The 18,883-nt window shown below is 39.7% G+C and overlaps 1 protein-coding gene across 1 annotated transcript in view; it reads left to right on the plus strand.

The window, feature by feature from the left end:
- FRMD3 (FERM domain containing 3) overlaps window positions 1–18,883 on the plus strand; it is a 340,642-nt gene that overhangs the window by 205,146 nt on the left and 116,613 nt on the right. Inside the window, exon 4 of the mRNA XM_073633722.1 lies at window positions 827–905. Within this exon, the coding sequence (XP_073489823.1) occupies window positions 827–905 (79 nt within the window). The remainder of the gene's footprint in view (window positions 1–826; window positions 906–18,883) is intronic.

An 18,883-nucleotide genomic window follows, 5' to 3' on the forward strand; every position in this document is an offset into this window, starting at 1 on the left:
CAAATAAAAATCATAGAATTTTGGATGTTAAACGTTTTGGAGCTTCAAGTTACTAAACGCTCATGTGTAAATGGGGCTGTGAGATGTTATAAAGCTGTATGCCTGAGCCTCTGTTGCAAATTTGGGGATGAATTACTTTACAGTGCTTACACCTACAGAAGTCAATATGGGTTTGTTTTAAAGCTAATTTCAAGATGGTTAAGAATTTTTCTATGAATTTCATTATTTTTAACCAAGCCACAGATTCACTTTACACAAACCTTTTGCATATCCCCCAGGGACATGTGGTGAGATCTTGAGTACTAAGGTTTGTGCAACTTCTGTTACTATTCGAGGAATCTCATTCTGCCCTTTGAGATTTTTTGTATTGACTTTATATTATGAAGAAAGTGTAAGAAAATAAAAAGGTGGAATGGAACACTCACATTTCTAAGGTAGGTGGAAGGGGAGTCAGGAGCCATGTCTCAGGGGTCTTGGTAGTGGACTCCCCAAGATGTACAGGAAGCCTGCGGGAGACTCAGCCCATAGGACCTTAGTTGTAACTGGGGCATCATTTTTGGGTGGACCGACCATCAAGCCTGGCTTCAATATGACCTACATAAACACATCCTCATATCTGCTTTTGACTTTACGTAATGATCGCTGACCATGTAAGCAAACACATTCAATTCTCCTAGCATGATGGCATGATTTGATTTACTACATTGGCTGGTACTGCAGATAAAACCATTTCACTAACTTTTAAGAGTCCTCTCCTGCATTTTCATCCTGCAACTATACCCTGCGCTGTTCTCATACTTTTTGTTTTTGTTTTATAACGTTTCAGCTCATCCACCATACACCATGTGCTTTAGAGTGAAATTCTACCCACATGAGCCTTTGAAGATAAAAGAAGAGCTTACCAGGTATTTTATATATGTATGTGTGTCACGATAGCTCGTTATGAGGCAAGGTACTGTGTCAAGTTGGTGGTTCAGTGGTGTTGTCCTCAGTGATGTCAACTACAACATGAAAATTTAGTTTGGTCATACATTTCACGCTAAAATATAACATTAATCATTTATTTGCTGTTATAGTTGGTACGTGTTCGTAAACAGGATATATATTCTTGTTTTTTGTCTTCAGTAATTCATTCAACCCAGTATATGTTTACAAGCATTCATTTTTAAGCATTCACCTGGTTTTTATCCCTGTGGGACACCTTCCCTGAGAGGATAGAGACTTGTCCATTTCATAACCATGCTTCTCCTCACTTTACATTGGAGATGAATGTTGCCTCAACCATGTATTCTTGTGGAGAATCCAGCAGCAGGTTGGTAACAGCAATACTTGAACTAAAGGCAATTATAACCACTTGAGCTCCGGAACATTTTACCCCCTTCTTGACCAGGCCATTTTTTGGTATTCGGCACTGCACTACTTTAACTGGTAATTGCACAGTCATGCAGCGCTGTACTCAGACAAAGTTTTTGTCCCTTTTTACACAAATAGAACTTTCTTTTGGTGGTATTTAATCACCACTGGGTTTTTATTTTTTGCGATATAACGAACAAAGCCCAACATACCCAATATTTTTTACTTTCTGTATGTATTCTATGTATTCTGCCACATGTTTTTGATAACAAAAATCCCAATAAGCATATATTGATTGGCTTGTGTGAAAGTTATAGCGCCTACAAACTATGGAATTTTTTTTCTTTTTTTTTTTTATTTTTTTTTTTTATACAACTAATGGTGGCGATTAGTGACTTATAATGGAGCGGTCAATTTAACACTAACTAACGCTGGGGGAAATTACTAAATCTGACATCACCAGTGACATTATTACAGTGATCAGTGATAATACTATACACTGCCACTGTACTAATGACACTGGCTGGGAAGGGCTTAACATCTAGAGCGATCAGGGGGTTAAAAGTGTGCCTAACTATGTGTAATGTGTGTAAAGTGTGCTACTTTTCACTAATGATTTCTAATCACTCCCAAATCACTCCCTCTGTACAGAGCTCTGTATTGCTTACCAACACAGAGCACTGGGCTGTGATTGCACACATCTGATCAGCAGGTCCTGGCCCTGAATCATTGGCTGTGGCTTGCTGATTGTGCACAGCAGGAGCCATGCGGGGGCACGCATGCACACACCCTAAACGCAGAAGTAGGCAGCGACATACGGATATGTTGCTTTGCCTACAGCTCTCGCTTGCCCACAGTACATGGCAGGCAGTCGGCGAGTGGTTAAACTTCCTGTGACTTTAGTACGGCAGTTATCACTCTTAGGCTGTGACTTTTAAGAGTTTTATGAAACCCATGGGTGAAAAAATGTATGATGCTTATGTAAAAACGTATTTTATAATCTTTCCTGCTATCCCCATTGGTCATTGTCACTGGCCAATAGAGAGGCAAAAGAAGCAGGAAGGGGTGACAGTATATATCAAGAGTCTAAACAGACACTTGATGTCTCACTTTTGAGACAGAGAAAGGGACTGTGGACAAAGATTTCCCAGTCCCTTTCTTTGCAGCCTCAGTTGCACTGGACAGTGAATGAATGGGAAGTGTTGTGCTTAATGGCTTTCTGATCATTCACAAACTGAAGCATAGTAAACATAGTTTACTATGCTTCAGTAAAGAATGAACACAGGAGCGATCGGTACAGATCACTCACTAGGGTTACTAAAGCAAATGGATTGTGCACAGTTGCACTGTGCAAGTGCAGTTGCTTCAGAGCTTAGTAAATAAGGTAAAGCTTCACTTTGCAAAGAATACCCAATCACATGCAAGAAACATAAAAAAAAACTGCATTTTTGCTAGCACGGGATTGGATGATGGAAGTCAGCAGAGCTTCTGCTCATTTACTAATCTCTGTAGCAACTGCTATTGCAGAGTGCAACTGCACTTTGCAAAGTGAACAGTCTATTTGTCTTTAGTAAATCAACCCCACTGTGTTTACTCAGAAATGGAAGGGGATGATAAATTAAATATTTACCGACCCCCTCCCCCACTCTCTATCCTGAAACATCCCCCGCAGCAGCTGGCAGGAGAGGAGACGAAGGAAGCTGGCAGCAAAACAGGGGGGAGACAAGGGGCACAAGGAAGCCGGGGAAACCACACCATGTGCGCACGCCTATGGGTTGTAAGCAATAACATTGAAATCTGGAGACACCCTACCGACAATGTTGAGACACACACTCCTTTGTAGCCACATCCACAAAATCCCCCCCCCCCCCAAAAAAAAAAATTGGTCACAAATTTTTGGAGCAAGAGGCAGGCGTTAAAGGTATAAATGACAAAATGCGTCATGAATAGAGAAATGATGCAGTGCGCTACACGTGGCAGTGAATTGTGGGTGTGCCCAAATTAGCGTGAGAAGCTTGAAGGGGGCATCGTTAAATAAAACCTACTCTTCTCTGGGTTCCAGTGTGGACACTTCTTCCTCAGCGCAGACACAGATTCACATACCTGTCCTTAATTATCTTCTAATCTGAATTTTCAGATATTCAAGGTTTTGGCTTCTGTTCAACAGCATACTGCAGAATATTCCTCAGCCAAGAGTGTTAAAAATGAAAAATGATGGTCTTCAGAGTCTATTTTAGTCTAACGATATTCAAAAATGGAGCACAGGTTGTCTGTTTGTTTAGCTTTGTAGAGCTGAACATTTGTACTGTTTCTGTATTTGCGAAATTACTAAATGTTGAAGCAATGAGGTTTTATCCTCAGACAGGCTAATTTAGCAATGCAGTATTTGCCACTCACAGGGATTGAGCAATCTTATATAGCTTTATAGAAACAGAATCAAAGAGAATGTCATTTATTAATGCGTACTGTATAAAAAAGGATGATAAACCTGCTAGTCAGCCTATTCAAAAGAGCCAAGGCCCTGCGAGAAGAGTTTGCTTGCAAAGTAGTAGAATTTATGATGACTGATCCAGTTTTCCTCTCATCTCAGTTCTATCTCTATAGGGCAGAGGTATTAATAGTTGATTAGCGGGAGCTTCAAAGCCTATACTGTATATGTATTGTCAGTAGTCATACTGACTGTTATTTAAGACTGTGGTGCAAATTGTTATTAAGTGCAGTAACCCTGTGGCAGCTCATCTGCTTTTTACTTTCCAAATATATAGAATAATAAGGTAAAGTGTTGGGGCTCCATTACTGCTCTACTTTTGAAAATCCTAGTTGCCTAGCTGTGAAGTTGGCTTTTTAGCTTTATTACCAACACAGAAAAGGTATACATATCAGGAGTGTCAGAAGAACGTGTGTTCTTGGCCAATGATGTAAAGCAGGGGCCTCCAAACTGCGGACCTTGGGCTGCATGCAGCCCTTTTCTAGCCTTAACCAGTTTGGCACCAGAGCAATTTTTTTCTTTGTCGCATACATGTAAAAATACTAATTTTTGGCAATAAAATTACATAAACCCACAGAACATTGAAAGCAGAGGCCCTGTAGAATAAAAAGATGATAGTTGCAAATTTTTGTTTCATGTAATATTTGCGCAACTGTTTATGAGATGCACATTTTCCAGAAAAAATATAATAAAATTAATCTTAGTGCAAAACCACGCCATATAATATCCATTTTTGGTTAAAACATAAAAGATGAGGTTGCACAGAGTAAATAGATACCCAACATTCAATGTTTTTAAATTGCGTGCGCCCACGATATTACCAAAAACTATGGTGCTCAAAAATCAATAAATATAAATAAGTAAATAAATGCTTTAAAAGTTGCCGTTACAGTTCATCAATTTAGAGTTAACTAATAGCTCTTATGCTAGAATGATTGTTCTCTGTGCTAGAGAGGAGTTAGGTAAGTTTTTAGGGGTATTGAGGAAAAAAGAATTTTGATTTTGCAACCACTTTAAATTGTTAGAGACTAGAGGCTCATCAATAGCCAGGCATTTTAATAGGAGATGTCTCTCTGAATAGATTCCTTATAATGATTAGTTACCAAAGGTTGGTGGACTTTGCATACTATTCTTAGCGTAAATTAACTATATGTCCCAATTAACCATTAAAAATAGATGTGCAGTGTGCCTTATTTCTTTATTTTCTGTATTTGTAAAACACTGCTATATCACACAGCTTACATTGACTATTCACATCTACCCCTGTCTCTGCCCTTTAGAGGGGGTCACAGCAATGTGCCCATCATTGACTCAAAGAATTTTCATCTCACTGCTATGAACATTTGTTCGGTTGCCATACCAATGTATAGAACCTTACATTCAGTTTTCTATCCTTTACAATAGTATACAAATATGATGCAAACGAGGACCACATTAAAAGTTAGACTTTCAAAAATTCAAATAAGAAACAAGAACATTTTTGCATTCTGAGCCTTCGATTTTTCTCATGGATGAAAAATGATTAGAGGTGCACCGAATGGAAATTTTGGTACTGGAACCGAAAATTCAGGATGCACTTGGTCGAAACCGAAAATGAAAATTTTTAGAAAAATATATATGTTTATATATAATTGTATAATATTCCACTTTTTTTTATTAATATCATGAATTTAAATGAATATGAACTTATTGTTGGTCATTATTGGCACCTTTAGCGCAAGAAAAGCTCAAGAAAAATGCATCCTTTAAATTCTATGTATGTCTTCACACTGGTTGGTTGTGCTTCCATTGTGGTGTTAAAAATCTTGTTTGCTGCATTTTTGGTCAGTTAAAAAAGAAAAGTGCACCAAAAATGCACCTCCCTGTTGAAATGCATTAAAAACGCAGCAAGGACACATCAATAACGCACCCGTGTTATGTTTTTGATGCGGTTTTTGAGTTACACGACCTATGAAAAACACACCATAAGCACAGTAAAATCATGGTAAAATCCCAGCAAAATCGTGGTAAAATCACGTGCGTTTTCATATCAGGACCTTTTCTCTATAGGCAAAATGCTGAAAACGCAATTTTCGCCCGATATGTTTCGACCACCAAAATTCTGGTGCATCTCTAAAAATGATTATCGATTTGTCCTCATTAACCATTAGAAAGTTGATTTCCAGCACACTTTGGGGATAATTTACTAAAACTGGAGAGTGCAACATCTGGTGCAGCTGTGCATCGTAGCCAATCAGCTTCTAACTTCTGCTTGTTCAATTAACCTGGAAGCTGATTGGTTCTATGCAGAGCTACACCAGATTTTGCACTCTCCATTTTTAATAAATCAACCCCATTATTTATTTTTCTGTATTAATATAGCACTGCTATATCACACAGCTTACATAGACCATTTACATCTGTCCCTTACAGGGGGTCATAGCCAAGTGCCCATCAATGACTCAAAGAATTTTAGTTCAACTTCAACAAATTTTTGTTCAGTTGCCATTCCAATTTATAGAATTTTAATTTTCAGTTTTCTATCCTTTGCAATAGTATACAAATTCAATACCAACAGTTATTCCTGACTGAGGACCCTATTAACAGTTAGAATTTTGGTAATTCAGATAAGACACAAGAAAATCTTTCCATCCTGAGCCTTCGAATTCATGGTTGAAAAATGAACATCAATTTGTCCCCATGAACCATTAGAAAATCAAACATAATAAAACAAAATTCTATCAGTGTATGGCTAACTACACAACAAATACTTTCACACACAGATTCAGGTGGAAGCTAGTTTTTGGAATGTGGGAACAAACCAGAACAAATCCAAACAAACACAAGAAGAACATAAAGATAGTGTCCCAGGTTGGTTTTCAACCCTAGAACCAGAGCCTTGGGCCAAGAACACCAACCGCTTAGCCACCATGCTGTTCGCTGATTTTATTGTACGCTACATGTTTAATGTACAATAATTTGTTCATCCAGTGGTTGCAGAATTAATTTGATTGAGATGACTTTGAGTTTTGTTATATTGCCATTTGTACTTCAAAACATAACAAACGGACACAGAATTGCAACACGTAAAACTGAGCAAATAAATGAGTGTGTTTACCAGTTTTTATAGAGAAAGAGCTAGAGTAAGCTTTGGCAACCTGTTTAGCGTTGATTAACAGAGGGGGGAATGTGCAGACTGGCAGACCTAATTAACGGCTGGCAACAACATGCCGTTCTCTTATGGTTTAAAAGAAATGAAAAGCCCTCCTTTCGGCTATATGCTGTGTGTCCCATTTTAGTTGTCCATCTGTTACATGCTTTTGAACTTGGAGATGAGCAGGCAAGATAACCTAATTGAAAATATTTCTTGACATGCACAATAGCATCTTTTTCAGATTAATTTCCAAATGCTTATTACCATCATTGCATCTTGCTGCGTGGGAGAAACATCCCTTGAATCTGCTATAGAAAGCAGTCTAATTACGTCCACATCTAACAGGAGATTAAGCTAGCAATAAAGATCTATATTTAATAGTGTTGTAGATCATATAATTTAAACACTGTATGAGGCAGACAGTTCCATTTATAAAGGCAGTATTACTATTGAAAATTATGCTCATCTTGTAGACTTTCAGTTGCAGGAGATAAAATGAAATATGAGTGGTAGGTTATATATTATTATATTATACACATAATATTTATTATTAAAAAAAATAACTTTTTCTTTAAGAAACAACACACTTTTTTACCTCCTCCCAAGCTTCTATTTGCCTAGACTTTGTATGTAGCAGTTTGAGTTTCTGTTCTGATATGATCTGTCCTCAGTTGGTTAATAGCACATTATAAACACACTGTAAAAAAAATATTGTGCTGGGTCTACTGAAAAAAATTGAGGCAGCTTATTTGCATCAGCTTTTTAAGTACTGTCAACTAAACTTATTTTTGTCTAACTCATTAGACTTTTCATGTTTTCAACTTTGTTGTTTTAAGTAAAGTCAGCTCAATTTTTTTTTAGTTTATAGACCATAGTATTTTAAATTAGGAATACATGCCCTTACTTGTCTGGAACTATAGTTTTAAGTAAAACCAACTACATTTTTCCAGTTTATAGACCATAGGTTTAAGTAAAGCCAACTAGGGACGAGCTAGGGGAAGGACGTGTGGAAGCTGAGCTCCGCTCTACACATAACCATCCAACGCCATCCTAGCCCATCTTCAACACCTTGAGCACCTCTCCACCTTCAAAAGTGGTTAGCCTACCTCCGCTACTGATATTGAGGGGAATTGGCTACTGTTGCTGCATTTTCCTTGGCCCCGGGCCTCCAGCTGGACTTGAGCCCTGTGTGCCCGCCGCCATCTTGAGGCCTGCTGAGGGCTCCGTGCACGCCGCCCTTTACCCCCACATCTAGGCAGACAAGTGGAGCCTTTACCTGGCTGTCCGATCGTGTTGTCGTCAGCGGTCAGGGGGGCCTTCTGTAGCTGAGTGGTGCTGCCTGGGGATATCCTCCTCTGCACGCGGACTGCTCCCCACCGGACGCCATCTTGCGGCCTACTGGATCGGCCTCCCCAACACACAGGCACAGTGAGTACAGAGACATCCACCTACCCACCCCTCTGCAGAGTCCCCCTTGCCCGAATCGGCGCGTTGCCATTCTGCCGGGACCTTTATTTTGGTACCGCGGGGCAGAATTGGGCCTACAGTGAACGGCGCTCACTCAGCCGGCCGCGGCTTTCAGGAAAGACCGCGGCTTCGGCCTACCTCTGGAGGACGGCGGCCATCTTTGTGCTCCAAACTACTTTTCTTGATAGCCTGCCCAACTACCACTACAAGCAATGATCTTTCAAACATAATACCCATCAGCTGGCCCCTTCATATAGAGATAGACCACATACTCTATTTCTGCAAGGAAAATCTGCCTTCCGGCCTACCTCTGGAAGCTGGCGGCCATCTTGGTGCTCCAAGTACTCCCAAGCTAATTCTCTACTACTACATCTTATACATAGCTTCTGCTCCCATCAACTTCTATCAGTATAACTATCATTGCTTCTCCCTGTGACTGTTGAAGTGCTTCTAACACTGTCTGCATACTTCCTTCACAAGAATATTTTTAAGCAACAAGGATACTTTGATGGGTGCATGTCTTTGAACAGATGTGAGTAGGAGGTGACCCCCACAGCGATCGACCGTATAGTTCCAGTAATGCCCGCCAAAACACCTAAACTCCGGTCTGCCAAAGGTAAACGTCCAGGCAAGAGATCACTACCCGTTCCAGTCTCCACTGGTTCCATTCAACAATACTTAGCTAACGCAAGAGACGAGCAGGTCCGAACCTCACGGACCAGCGTTTCTCCATCATCTCACGCTGCATCTGTGCGAGACAGCTCTCCAGCCTCCTCATACTGTTCAGACCTTATGGATGATCCAGGATCCCCTGCGGGTTCCGAAATGAACACGCTAATGAGCGGTCTCAAAAAAGAACTTGCAGGAATGTTTCACAGTTTGGAGAAATCCATAAAAAAAGAAATATCTGCTGTCAGATCTGACATGACACATATTCTGGTCAGAGTTGAGGAAACAGAACAGCGGCAAGACACACATTCTTTAGCTATTAAAGAACTACAGGACACTGTTACACAGCTGGCCTTCGCCCATCGAGCCTCCCTGTATAAACTCGAAGACCTCGAGAACCGTAACCGTAGAAATAACATTCGTGTCAGAGGTCTGCCAGAAGCAACGGGTGATAATGACCTAGAACCATCTATAAGAGGCATCTTTAATACCATCTTGGGCAATCCAGTCACTGAACCGCTACGCTTTGACCGTGTACATCGTGCCCTAAGACCCCATAATGCTAAGTCAGATCAGCCCAGAGACGTTATTTGTCGCTTGCACTATTTTGAAGACAAAAATGCTATTATGATGAAGATGCGGGGCTTGCCTAACGTAGACTTTGACGGAGCAGTTATCACCATATTTCCAGACCTCTCTAAGGAAACATTGGACCGTCGCAGAGCTCTGAAACCGCTCCTGGACCACCAGATGGGATCACATACAGATGGGGATTCCCAGCCTGCCTAATTGCCACAAAAAATGGTCGGTCATATACGCTGAGATTTCCGGAGGAACTTCCTACCTTCTTGCAAGATCTTAATCTTCCATCCATGGAACTCCCAGGTTGGCAAGACCCAATCCCTAAATTCCTGAGCCCAACGGATCCACCTTGGAGAAAGACCCCCTCAAAGAAAAGGCGTACCTCTCTTCCAGGCTCTGCACAAAAGCATGGTTGAAATATGTATCTCTCCACACGTACTAATTTTCTTATTGTAGATAATCTTTTTCCTACAGATTGTCTCTATTAAGTTAGGTTTTGGCCGCAGTTTTTCCCTTTTTTTTTTTTTTTTTTTTTTTGCGCCTGTCTAAATTTGGCCGAAACTGTCATACGATTGAAATGACCAACGTTTTTTGTTACCTCTACCCTTGGGTATTTAGTTTAGATACCGTATTGCTTTGCACTTTTTTTGCCTAGGGGTTACGTTTTGTTTAAATTGATCCCGGTTACAAATTGGTAATATTCATATTCCTAAATGGAACTAATTATTTACTTATAGTTATAAGTTATTCGTTTTTTCATAGGTCGCGCGCTGTGGGGATGCACTTCCCCTTTTACCCCCCTCACTACAGCGCAACCCCGTCACCCCCTTTCCTTCTGGGGTTGGCGAGAACGATTGGCCTTAGAGTTGTCCTATTCGGTCCCCATTTAGGGATTGGGATGGCCTCTAGTTCTCTCTCTCCCCAATGAGAACACTGCAGATTTCTGCGTGATAACTATGTGTCTCCCACAAGCTGGTTAATCTACATCTGTGACCTCCACATATGTTTTTTTTGTTCTTCTTTTCTCTCTCTTTCTTTCCAAAAAACCTCACTCTTTTCCTCCTCTCCACTCCCCCTTTCTTGCTGGTATGTATGGAAGTATAGGCTGAAGGTACACGCTATGATTTAACAATGGCTACATTAAAGGTTATATCATACAAAGTTAGGGGTCTTAATGTTGCTGCTAAGAGACACCAATTAGTCCGTGAACTTAAAAGAGCCGCATTTTCTATTGCTTTTCTTCAAGAAACGCATTTAACTCACACAACACCTGTTAAGTTAACCTCACCCCACTTTCCACAATGGTACTATAGTTTATCAGACACTAATAAAGCTAAAGGAGTGGCCATTGGATTCTGCAGTAATATATCATTTAGGTTATCTGATATGTTGGCAGATGACCATGGTCGCTTCCTTTTCCTTAAGGGCTTCATAGGTAACACCCAATGCACTCTTGCAAATGTGTATTGTCCTAACCAAAATCAGCCAACTTTCCTCTCACAAACACTGACTAAACTTTCAAACTTTGCCAAAGGACTTACTATCCTAGCGGGCGACATTAATATGCCACTAGATCCAACAATTGATACATCCCAGGGCCGCTCTAATATTTCTTTCAAACAACTGAAACTTGTTAAAAAAAAGCTCCTGGATCTTCAATTGATGGACGTCTGGCGCCTTCTTCACCCTAAGGAGAAGGATTTTTCACACTTTTCCACAACACACCAATCTTACTCCAGAATAGATAATATATTTCTAGATCATTTTCATCTCCCCCTTCTGCAATCTGCTCACATTGGCACCGCATCTATATCAGACCATGCACCTGTATCAATGACACTGACCATGTCTTCCTTACCACGAAGCATTTACAATTGGAAACTCAATGATTCCCTTCTTTCTAATGAAACAGAAGTTTCCATGTTAGCCTCTCATCTCTCACAATACTTTAAGGAAAACAAACCCTCTGACACCTCTCCCTCTGTTGTGTGGGAAGCTCATAAGGCTACTATTAGGGGTCGTCTTATTGAGCTCGGTGCTAGGAAGAAAAGGGAGCATGGTCAGCGGATTGATCAGGTTCTACAGGAGATAGCAGTTCTTGATAAACAACATAAACTCTCTATGCATATTGAGCACCTCCAATCCCTCACACTCAAATGAGAGGAACTAAAATCCCTTCTCAATTTGGATACTAAAAGAAAATTCCAGCGTCTATCACAGAAATTCTATGAATGGGGAAACAAACCAAGTAAACTACTAGCTAGATCCCTAAAGACTAAACAATCACAGTCATTTATTTCCAAAATCAAACTCTCAACAGGAGAGCTAGCCCATGCAACCCCAGATATTGCTAAGGCCTTTAGAGAGTATTATGAGGACCTATATAATGTTAAAAATGACCTGTCTTCTCTACCACAAAAAGAGAGAAGAAGCCGCTTGCTTTCTTACTTGAGAGCAGCTAACCTACCTAAATTGCCCATATCTGTCCTCAAAGAAATGGAGGAGGATTTCTCGGTTGAAGAATTCCAGGCAGCATTGAAATTATCCCCATCCGGCAAAGCTCCTGGACCGGATGGGTTCACTATTTTATACTATAAAACATTCAGCGACATTCTGCTCCCTCGTCTCTCCGCTTATGCAAACTCTATCTCTCACTCTTCAGGTCTACGCCCAGAATCTCTATCAACTCATATCACTGTCATCCCTAAACCCGATAAGGATCCCACCCTATGTAACAGTTTTAGACCAATCTCACTAATTAACGTTGACATCAAACTTTTTGCCAAAGTAATTGCAAATCGGCTGCTCCCTCTCCTACCCAGCTGGATATCAGCAGACCAATCAGGTTTCATACCCAATAGAGAAGCAAAAGACAATTCACTTCGTGCAATATCCTTAATCCAATACGTTCAGAGGTGCTCCCAGCCCACCCTACTCCTTTCCACCGATGCTGAAAAAGCTTTTGATAGGGTGGACTGGGAATATCTTAAGATGACCTTACGACATTTTGGGCTAGGACCTAAAATGTTCCACCGAATCTCATCCCTTTATTCTAATCCCTCAGCACAAATTAGAATTAATGGAACGTTGAGTGACCCCTTTGTCTTGCATAATGGAACCAGGCAAGGCTGTCCTCTCTCCCCTCTCTTCTTTGCTATTACCCTAGAACCCTTCCTAGCTACAATTAGGCATAATGTTAACATCAAAGGCATACAAATAGGCAAAAGATTCCACAAGTACGCGGCTTATGCGGATGACGTACTATTTTTTATTCAGCAACCACGCATCTCAATTCCCAACTTAATGTCTGAATTTTCTACCTTTCAATCTATCTCTAACTTCAAAATAAATTTATCTAAATCCGAAATACTAAACATTAATATATCCAAGTCCGAGGTTCTTTCCCTTAAGCCCCTGTTTCCCTTTAAATGGGTAATGAAAAGCATGAAATACCTAGGTATCTATCTGACTTCCAATCTCCATTCTTTATTTCGACATAATTATATCCTCTTGCTAAATAGGATTAGAGAGGATCTACGAAAATGGGCCAACTTATCACACACTTGGTTGGGGAAAGTGAATATAATCAAAATGAATATACTACCCCGCATCCTTTTTCTCTTTCAAATGCTCCCAACGGGAGTACCAGTGGGGTTCTTCACCATATTACAAACTCTGATTTCCAGATTTATTTGGAAGAACGGCCATTCCAGGATATCGAGAGAGAGCTATTATTCCTCTCCAAATGCTCAGGCGGTCTAGCACTTCCTAATTTTAAGGCATATTATCAAGCGGTTATCTTGTCCAGGTTGGCTGACTGGAAATACGCTCTTAAATCGAAACTATGGGTACAAATCGAATATTTTTTAAGTGGAATGGATCTCTCGGTAGCCCCCTGGATACCCCGTTCTTGTAGGAACCTAGCTCGATCCACTTCGGCTCTCACTATATCCTCCTTAGATGTCTGGGACGCCCTGCACAAAAAATTCTCATGGAAGTATGATTCTCCTCTATTACCTCTTCTCAACCATAAATATTTCTTACCGGGCTTATTAGACCCAGGCTTTAAATCATGGGGATCGGAAGAACCTCTTTTATTACATCATGTCCTCCGTGACAACGTACTTAAACCACTACATGTGATCCTTGCTCCTAAACCCACCACATTTCTAGATAAATGGAGATACCACCAATTACAACATTTCTCAGGATCCCTTCCTAACCCGCTTAGATGTTTGAGTGAATTAAATGCCATAGAAGAAATATTTTACCCAAAAGATCCCCCTCTACATGGAATTTCTCTATTTTACAAAGCCCTCATTGCACTTCAAAATCCCAACTTCCCACCCTTCCTGGCTAAATGGGAGTCTGACTTAGACTCCTCTCTTACAGATAATCAAAAGGATAAGATCCTCCAATTAGCCCATACTTCCTCACTGGCCTCAAGAATGTCAGAGGTTAACTATAAATTGCTTACTAGGTGGCACTACACCCCAGCCAGAATACAACAAATGTTCCCTGCCAGTTCACTATTATGCTGGATTAACTGTGGGAACAAAGCTACTCACGCACACATCTGGTGGTTTTGTCCACTCATTCGACCTTATTGGGATGCCATCCGCAATTTAATAGTACAGATCTCGGATGTCAATATACCCAATGACCCGTGGACTATCCTTTTTCATTCTACCAAAACCCCCATAAGAATATATAAACGTTCAATTGTTCCTCATCTACTAAACACTGCCAAAGCTTTAATTCCTACTTTATGGGGTCAACCAATAATCCCTTCTACAAAAGTTTGGCTACAAATGGTTGATAAAGTACATCTTATGGAAAGCATTACCCACAACATTAGAGGTACCTCTAAGAAACATTCTCTTACCTGGGAGTCTTGGATAAAATTTCAAACCACATCCGTCTATAAGGAACTTATAACGCAAACCCCTTAAATCTTTTGACTAAGCTCAGCCAATTACACCTCAACATTTCATTCCCTTTCAATATGTCGACATGCATGCCAGCAACCCCCCCCCCCAACCCCCCCTCCTATCCTCTGTTTTCTTACCTTTCCTACTTTCTACTTTTTCTTCTACTCTCTCTTCTTTCATCTAATTTTTAACTTTATTTTCGCTGCTTTTGTTTATATCTTAGTATTCTATATACCAAAGTAAGGATTTTCTTTTTTATTAATTCTGTTATGTTTCAAGTGCTCACAAAATATTAATCCTTTGTTGTTTTTTTTTTTTTTTTTGGTGTTATATTAACACTTTGTATAACTTCTGAGCCAAATATTGGAGTGTTAGCTTATAACTACTCATTGTATTAAGTGAGTGCTGAAACTTCTGTTGTGCTTTCAAGAATGCATTTATTCTGAGATATATGTATATCTTTGTTATATTTTTCTTTAATAAAAATTTATTAAACAAAAAAAAAGTAAAGCCAACTACATTTTTCTAGTTTATAGACCATAGGTTTAAGTAAAGCCAACTACATTTTTCCAGTTTATAGACCATAGGTTTAAGTTAGGAACACATACAATAACTTATTTATTTCAAGTACTTATATAGCACCATCAATTTACACAGTGCTTTACATATACATTCACATCAGTCCCTGCCCTCAAGAAGCTTACAAGCTAAGTTCCATAACTTACATTCATACATACACATACAAGGGCCATTTTACACAGGAACCAATTATCCCACCAGCATGTCTTTGGAGTGTGGGAGGAAACCTACACAGGCACAGGAGAGAACATGTAAACTCCAGGAGAGGAAGTGTCGTGGTTGGGATTCAAACCAGCAACCCTTTTGCTGCTAGGCGAGAGTGCTAACCACTACACCACTGTGCTGCCACAATACTTAGTTACCTAGTTACTTTGTTTGTTTTAAGTGATATTAACTTGTAACATACTCAATTTTTTAAAGTTATTTTCCAAATGCATTTGATATATGTTTGAAGGTTTTTATATAAAAATAATGTTTTTTTTTTAAAAAAAAGGAATAGTCTCATGAAACAGGCTTTCAAAACAAATTAACATTTATTATTTGTAAAGTGTTACAAATGTAATAATTAAAGCAGCATCAAATGTAAATATAAACATTAAAAAAATTTTTTAACCACCTCAATACAGGGCACTTTCACCCCCTTCCTGCCCAAGCCATTTTTCAGTTTTCAGCGCTGTCGCACTTTGAATGACAATTGCGCGGTCATGTTACACTGTACCCTAATGAAATTTTTATCATTTTTTCCCCACAAATAGAGCTTTCTTTTGGTGGTATTTGATCACCTCTGCGGTTTTTATTTATTGCGCTATAAACAAAAGAAGAGGGACAATTTTGAAAAAACACAATATTTTTTACTTTTTGCTATAATAAATATCCAATTTTTTTTTTTTTTTTAACAAATTTTTTCCTCAGTTTAGGCCGATACGTATTCTTCTACATATTTTTGGTAAAAAAAAATTGCGCTAAGCGTATATTGATTGGTTTGCGCAAAAGTTATAGCGTCTACAAAATAGGGGATAGATTTATAGCATTTTTATTATTTATTTATTTTTTACTAGTAATGGCGGCGATCTGCAATTTTTATTGTGACTGCGATATTGCGGCGGACATATCGGACACTTTTGACACATTTTTGGGACCATTCACATTTATACAGCGATCAATGCTATAAAATTGCATTGATTACTGTGTAAATGTGACTGGCAGGGAAGGGGTTAACACTAGGGGGCGCTCGAGGGGTTAATGTATTACCTAAGGAGGTGATTCTAACTGTGGGGGGAGGGGACTGACTGGGGGAGGTGACCGATCGCTGTCCCTATGTACAAGGGACACGCCATCGGTCTCCTCTCCTCTCTGACAGGACGTGGATCTGTGTTTACATGCACAGATCCACGCTCCTGCTCTGTTACCCGGCAATCGCGGGTGCCCGGCGGACATCGCGGCCGCCGGGCACGCGCACCGGGTCCCGAGCGACGCAGCGGGCGCGCGCGCCGCCGGCGGCGCGCGCGCGCCCCCTAGTGGCTCGGAAGGCGAGGACGTCATATGACGTCCTCCCAGAACAATAGAAGCCTCGTCCAGCCGTCATATGACGGTGGGCGGTGGCTTAGCGGTTAAAAATGCCTCTTCCTCAGCTAACAAATATAACTGAAAAACACACATGTAACATACAGTATATCTGTAAAGAACATAGAACACAGAATGTATTAACTTTTTTAAAGCCTTTTAGGAAAGTAATTTGCACTTTAAAGTGTGAACTTTTGAAGATAGATTCCCCACATCTAGTTCTAAAAAGATCTTCTGAAAAACTTCAAAGGTATATTTTAGGTTTTCAGGGTAGCTCAGGCTAAAATGAGTCCCATAATTATTCTTTCTGATACAAAATGAAAGTGCTATATGAAAATATACACTATGCCAATATGCTTGTTTTTCCTGCCAATGCAGCATAAATATGGTATATTTGTTTTTGAAATGTAATAACATGTGCAGAAGTGCAAAATGGGCGGGGCTTTAGGTTACATAATTTAACGTTAAATGTCCAATATCTCAAAAACCGAACAAACAGAAAGTTTGTTTTTGTGGTACAAATCAGCACAAACACAGCACAAACAAATTGTATAATTGTTTTTAAAATGTAATAACATATGGTGCAAAGTGAGAGAGGTTTCATCAACTATAATGCGCAATATCTCTGAAACCAAACCAGCACATATGTTCGTTTTTACAGGACAAATCAGCACAGTTGCAGTGCAAACTAATGCTATTAAGTATGTGGGAATCACCGGCGCACATATAATGAATTAAATAAATGTCATACGAGATTCCTTTACCCATAAAACAACCGCTGGAAAAGCTTGGTGCCGGCTTATGGGCACCCCAAAATGTGAGTGCACAGTCTTCCTTATTCTTTTTTATCTTTTTTAACCTTTATATTAAATAAACCATCCATTACATATTGCGCACACCAAAGGCGCATACTTACCAGGATCTGGTGGGTGGTTAATACAGGTGGTGGTGGAATTGTCACTTCTAATGGTGGAAATGTCACAAAGAGAAATAGAAGATTGAATCACTTATTTGTAAAGGACAGTTCACAGAGCACTTTGTTGATATTGGCACATGGCATCAATTGGACACTGCAGCACTTTATATTTATATAAAGATTGAATTTTGCATGTGGCTTTATGATAACTTTGGCATCTGGCACATTGCACTTAGATGTTGTAGATTTGATATAGCATTGAAGCATAAAAATTTTGAGTGGTGTTTTTTACTGGTGTATTTAATTTTAATTATATAATAGTAAGGTGGCGCAGGCAACAAACGAATGCTATGTTTGTTTTTAAATTTAAATAACATTGGGTGCAAAGTGGGTGGGGCTTGATGTTACATAATCTGAATTTGAATTTCAATATCTCAAAAACCGAACCGGCTGAAACATTCATTTTTGTGGCACAAAATTGTTTTTAAGCCTAACAGCTGGCAGTCCCTCTCCCTGCATCTTGGTTGCGTTCTGCCGCATGCAGTAAGCGCAAACTTTGCATGTGCACAAGTGAGTTGTCACAATAGGTGTTTACAACGGACGTATGTCCATTTATTATACATTTGGCTTTGTAGTGACTTGGAAAAATTCTTGTCACTGGTGGCGCTCTTTTGTCCTGATGGGCCTCAAACGTATGGGAACTGCCTTGTGCAGGCTTTCAAAGTTCCAAAAGACGTCAACTTCATTAAAATAAACAGCATCAAAACTCGTGCGGTTGCACGTTTGGCAAACATATGTGTCCCGTAATTTATGTCAAATGAAAAGATAATTTTTTTAATTAAATGTAACTCAATTAGAATATGGAAATGCACATACCTTAAAAGTTTTGTCTAGATTACTCAATTATACATTATTTTTGCATAAGAGCTGTCAAGCTAGCGCCGCGTCATTGGCTGGGTGCCTGGAGGCAGGATCCTGTGCGTGTTCCTCGCTGGAGTCGCTGGAGATCATCCATCGCTGTAGATCGAGAATTGGATTACATCGCTGGAGTAGGAGCATGGATTTATTGGATTACATCGCTGGAATCTCTTTTTTATTTTTTTTAATTTTTAATAAAGGACTTGTCCCAAGCCGTCTCCTGTGTTTTTTTTTCTATTTTGACACTTTCTTTTTGTGAAATGGTAGGGCAGGATCTGGGTGTC

This window comes from Aquarana catesbeiana, linkage group LG01, assembly GCF_042186555.1.
Source record: "Aquarana catesbeiana isolate 2022-GZ linkage group LG01, ASM4218655v1, whole genome shotgun sequence".
In the NCBI taxonomy this organism is placed as follows: domain Eukaryota; kingdom Metazoa; phylum Chordata; class Amphibia; order Anura; family Ranidae; genus Aquarana; species Aquarana catesbeiana.